General features: G+C 37.7%; 1 protein-coding gene across 7 annotated transcripts in view; it reads left to right on the top strand.

Moving 5' to 3' along the window:
- The window catches only part of cacnb1 (calcium channel, voltage-dependent, beta 1 subunit), a 53,680-nt gene that overhangs the window by 24,643 nt on the left and 23,833 nt on the right, over positions 1–5,204 (top strand). For 6 of the 7 annotated variants that reach the window (XM_015041902.1, XM_015041909.1, XM_015041903.1 and 3 more), the window contains 3 exons: positions 2,557–2,676; positions 2,787–2,909; positions 4,685–4,821. In XM_015041902.1, the coding sequence (XP_014897388.1) occupies positions 2,557–2,676; positions 2,787–2,909; positions 4,685–4,821 (380 nt within the window). Of the gene's footprint in view, positions 1–179; positions 340–2,556; positions 2,677–2,786; positions 2,910–4,684; positions 4,822–5,204 lie in introns of those variants that run through there. The other variant, XM_015041908.1, reaches the window with a different exon arrangement.

A 5,204-nucleotide genomic window follows, 5' to 3' on the forward strand; every position in this document is an offset into this window, starting at 1 on the left:
AAAAAAGTGAGCTGCATTAGCTCCTGGAGATGTGACGTCAACGCCTTAGGTGCAAAGAGCCCATTGTCCGCCATGATTGTTGTTTTTCTTCCCGCTTGCGCGTGTCAGGACGCAGAATAGTGACGTTTATCGAGTATCAATGACGCTCCGGACCTAGTCGTTACGATTCATGTCACATTTGAAAAGGTCGGATACGCATCGGATATCCAACTGGCCTGGGTCACATTCGAAAAAACTACGACCTGTGTAGTTCAGACTCTCATAAAAAGATCAGATTCAGGTTTCACTAAGGCAAAAAAAGAAAAAAAACATCGGAATTGAGGCACTTCGGGCTGCAGTGTGAGTGTGAACCCTTCCATACGTAACAGATATCCACAATAAGCTCCACTTTTCTAGAATGTATTTATTTATTTTTCTCCAGAGTTCAAGTTAAAGAAAGGCATATTATTCTAATCTGGACCTGAGAATTTTGTTTCTCTTGATATGAAAACATTCAAGGTGTATTTCTGTTAATTCAAAGCAAGCTGTCGCTACATTCAACCACTACAGTGGAGACATGATTGGTTAACTTTGTATATGAATCCACAAACAAAACTTCATTCTTTATAAATAAGTCCTTTCTTACTCAGTTATTCAGTTTTATTGGGGACCCTTAATCCATTTTGGAATTTGTCATTTAATAAAATGTGGAAAAGTGAAACTGCCCATAAGCACCTCCTGATCACATTCTGATGCATGCAAAAAAAAATCTGATTTTCATTTCAAGACAAATGTTATTTTGTAATAATTTCAAATAACAAAAAACAGATTGGATTTGTTCTGAATCAAACTCCAGAAGAATATCTGCCGACAGCCATTTGCTGGACCTGACGGGTGTGATGTGTGACTAGACTTGGGCAGGATTTTTTATTTTTTTTTAATCGACATTGCATATGGCGCATGTCATCCATGTGCATTCTCAGAACTATTTTAAAAAGCGTACACCTAGTGAGTCACTTCTTCTGCCTGGTACATTCAGCTGTCCCGCATTCTTGTCACTACCTCCTACAAAGCAGCAAGCAGCCTGTCAGCTAAAAAAAATACACAAAAAGAGAAAAAAAAAAGTGGGACGGTTATATAAATTGAACACTCAAACTCTTCATAAGCTGAGGAGTGCATTGGGGCCAGGCAGCTTTTTATCCTGGCATGCTTGTCTGGATCAGGGTCAGCAGGGGAGAGTCAAGTTACAGCCCATGAGTGGTAGATGTGATGGAAACTTTAGCCACTTCATGAGAATTTTATATCCTAGCTGATATTATAAAGAGTTCCCAGCCCGTGTATTGTCCGTACTTGAGGCACCCACACACTGAATCCCTCGTGCGTTTGGAGGAAGGTCTGAGACCTTGTGTCACTCACTTGTTATGCATCATTTCCACCTCTGATTGTTTAGAGTCATCTTACAAGCAATATGAAGGAGTCCTTTGTGTTGTGTGTGTTTACCTGAGGCCGGCTGTACTGCTCAGGACAAGAAGGTTTTCATTGCTTCCTGGATTTAATGGCACTTTTGGTAAAAAAAACCTTGAAATCTTTTAAAGCAGCAGCAACGTTTCACACTAAACTTGTGTGAAAAATTGAATATTTTGTTAAGGTTTAATTTATTGGAGGAAAAAAATGGTAATATTTTAATACCATAGCAACTGTTTTCAGATCATAGTAATCATAATAATTGTTTTCAGAAAATCACTAGTGGCACAGTTAGAGGTACCCAGTGATGGGTACAACTCTGCTAATCCGCCAGTAGTAAAGCTATTTTTTTTTTCCATTTAGCACATTTGCTAATTTTGATTAGCTTTCCCTATATTAATTTTTCTAATTCTAAAACACTAAAATTTACATGGCTGTTTTGTAGACTGTTAGTTTAACATAGTTTGACATCTGTGTTGAAGTTTTGGTTATCAACCGTTAAGAATTCATCAAGTAGCCGTTTATATTCATGCTCTTATTTTGAAGTGGTTGAAGACTGTTTATGTCACTTCCTCTCCTTGTTTTCTCTGTCTTAACTTTTCTTTAAACAATAACTAAACAGGAATAAATTAAACACAGATAGTAGAGAGCAAGATATAAATTACAGAGCATATGAATATCTTTTAAGGGCAGATATAATTTGAGCTAAAATTAGCGCTTTAGCATTAGCTTCTGCTAAACATATTGTTGGTGTAGTGCTTTAACAAATTCATCTCTTGCTCTTGTTGAACAACAGGAACAAGATATAAGTTATATCTTGATGTTGTTAATAAATATATTTTATCCCACTCATTGAATATTTTTAATTTAAAGGGTGGGTTTGTCATTTTTGGATGTGAAATTATGCTAATATGATGAAAGGATGTTAACCAGGAGCACCATTACATGTTGAAGCAATAAGTTCAAAGCACATCACAAGTGAAAATAGAAGGTAAAGAAGCATGCATGTTATCTTAGTCTGTTTTTTCTTGCTAACAAGGTGTGATTCCCAGTTATTGTCTTCTTGCTAAATATGTTTTTCTCACCTATTTTTTAATTAACTGTGACTTTCAGGGCTCTGCAGACTCCTACACCAGCCGGCCGTCGGACTCAGACGTGTCCCTGGAGGAGGACCCCGAGGCTCTGAGGAAGGAGGCCGACAGACAGGCTCTTGCCACGCTTGAGAAGGCAAAGGTCAGTCATCAGTAGGATGATGTTTTGGCCCTGGTTGACCTGTGTGCCTTGAAATCTGGACAACTCCTAGCATGCTTGTCTTATATCTGCTCCTGCTGTTGTTATTCCAGACCAAACCAGTGGCATTTGCTGTGCGCACCAACGTTGGTTACAACCCAGGGCCTAACGATGATGTTCCTGTGCAGGGCATGGCCATTTCCTTCGAAGCCAAAGACTTCTTGCACATTAAAGAGGTGTGGACATCATCTATAGTCTCAATTCACTAGAGAACACAAGGTTATAACTTCTTTGCAAAGTGTCATAAAACTGTGGTCTTTGTACCCGAGTCCTCAAATGTAATATAAAGGTAAACCGCCGTGTCAGAGCAGCCTGGATGACACATAAAAAGGCTTCAGGCTCCTCTGTCACAAAAGCAACTTGCAGTGATGGTGGGTGGAAAGCCAATGAGGTTTTCTGTTTGCTGCATCGCACTGCACAGCCACGCTCCATTGAAACCATGGCAGGCCATGAGTGGGTGTTGGTAGCAACACAGCCTGCATTGCAGTAAGAAATAGGTCCAGAGCAAAAAAATAAATAAAATAAAAATACACAAAATTCCCATATTTCATGTTTATATGGTGCACAGTGCTGCTTATAAGTCTCAAGTTACCAATGAGTCATATTTTCTTCATATTTTCCACCCAGGGAACCAAACTTTCAAACTTTAAAGTGGTCTTAATGAATAGCTCTTAATTGCTTTCTGAAGGGCTTTTGAAGTTTTCTTTACACAAGTTGCTTTTTCACATTTATTAAGCCACTTAACTCTGACCTAATAATCATCTAGGCAGTAAAAAGGACTCCTAAATTTAGCATTTAGTCCACGCATAACACTTTATAAAATTATTTTTCTTTCCATTTATTTATTTAAATAAAAAAAACCTCAACAATTTTACAAAGATAATAAAGTATTTGAGGACCTATATGGTTATTCTCAATCATATAATAACTAAGATTTCTCATATTTTTTATTTAATCACATGCTTCACAAATGTGAAAGTAAAGATACTGGATTTTAGATGCTCTAAAAGGCAACTAAAGTTCACAGGACAGCTTTGGAAGGTTGTCAGAAACCTTGAAGATCACATTAACTGACAGCAAAATAAAGCAAAAACAAAGACCAGCTGTTTTTATCACCGTATGCGCTGAAAAAGACAAGTATTTTGTTGTTGACTTGCCATTCAGAAATCACTTGCTGCATTCTTTTTGGCTGTGCAGGAGGCTCCACTTCTGCTTTTCAAGGTGAATAACAACTGCTCATTTGTTTGCAGCCATTTTTACGTAGGAGTAGGGCTGTCACAATAAGCAATAAATTGCATGATGAATTAAAACAAGCTCAATAATTTTCATTTGCATGATTTATTGGTTTTATCTTTTTTGTCTCTTTCTACCAAAACGTGGATGATAAAAGACTTCAATCTGGTGGTTTTTTGAAGGACAATTTTGTTTACACAGACTTCATAATTCATTTTATTTGTTGTTTCTGTTGTTCTGTTTATGTATTTTGGATATTTAAAACGTCTACCAATTCCAGTGTTAAATGTTCATTAGAATTTAAAGTTTATTGATCTCTGAGAATGCATTATTATGCCATTACAATTATATTAGTTAAAACAACAATATTGCCGCTTATCGCAATAACAATATACAATTTGGGACAATTTATCGCCTAGCAAAATTTGTTATTGTGACAGGACTACGTAGGAGTGTAAACATCGAGTTGGGGGGACGTGGCTAGCAGCAGCTTATTTGGATTTAAAGTGACAGAGACCCTAAAACGACTCAAAGTAGGAAAAGTGAGCAGACTAGAATCTTATTATCTAAGAATGATTTTGTGCTAAAAATGTAAGGAACATGTTTTGCTTAGGCCATAGATATTCTAACCTGTTCATGGAAGTATAATAGGCCACTTTTAAATTTTGACTTTATCCATCATTGTGTGCTGATATCTCACTGTTTGCCGTATGTGCAGAAATACAACAACGACTGGTGGATCGGACGCCTGGTGAAGGAGGGCTGTGAGGTGGGCTTCATTCCCAGCCCGGTCAAGCTGGAGAACACCCGCCTGCTGCAGGAGCAGCGGATGAGACAAAATAGGCTCAGCTCCAGGTAACGGCGAAAGGTCCTCTGTGTCTACACTACCAGCAGCTCAAACAACATCCCTGCTTTTCAAAAAAGGGGTCAAACATGAATCACTCCTGATCCACTAGGCTCTGTAAAACACACCAAAATAGACACTAAGCAAAGCTGTGAGTCACTTTATTACTCTGAACTTCTTCAGAACACACACATACACACCGGCCTCTTTTGTTGCCGTCTTTGCAGATATTTGCTAGGAATATTTGTGGTTGTTTAGAATGTGAATATGAATTCACACATTACACATTTTTGTACTCCCATTTGGGTTTCTGTTGCTTCTACAAACAGCCAAGCGTTTACAAAAAAAAAAAAAAAAAACAAAGTTAACTTGAGAGAAAACCAAATTAATTTTT

This window comes from Poecilia latipinna, unplaced genomic scaffold, assembly GCF_001443285.1.
Source record: "Poecilia latipinna isolate Pla-1442-1.1 unplaced genomic scaffold, P_latipinna-1.0 Scaffold573, whole genome shotgun sequence".
NCBI lineage: Eukaryota > Metazoa > Chordata > Actinopteri > Cyprinodontiformes > Poeciliidae > Poecilia > Poecilia latipinna.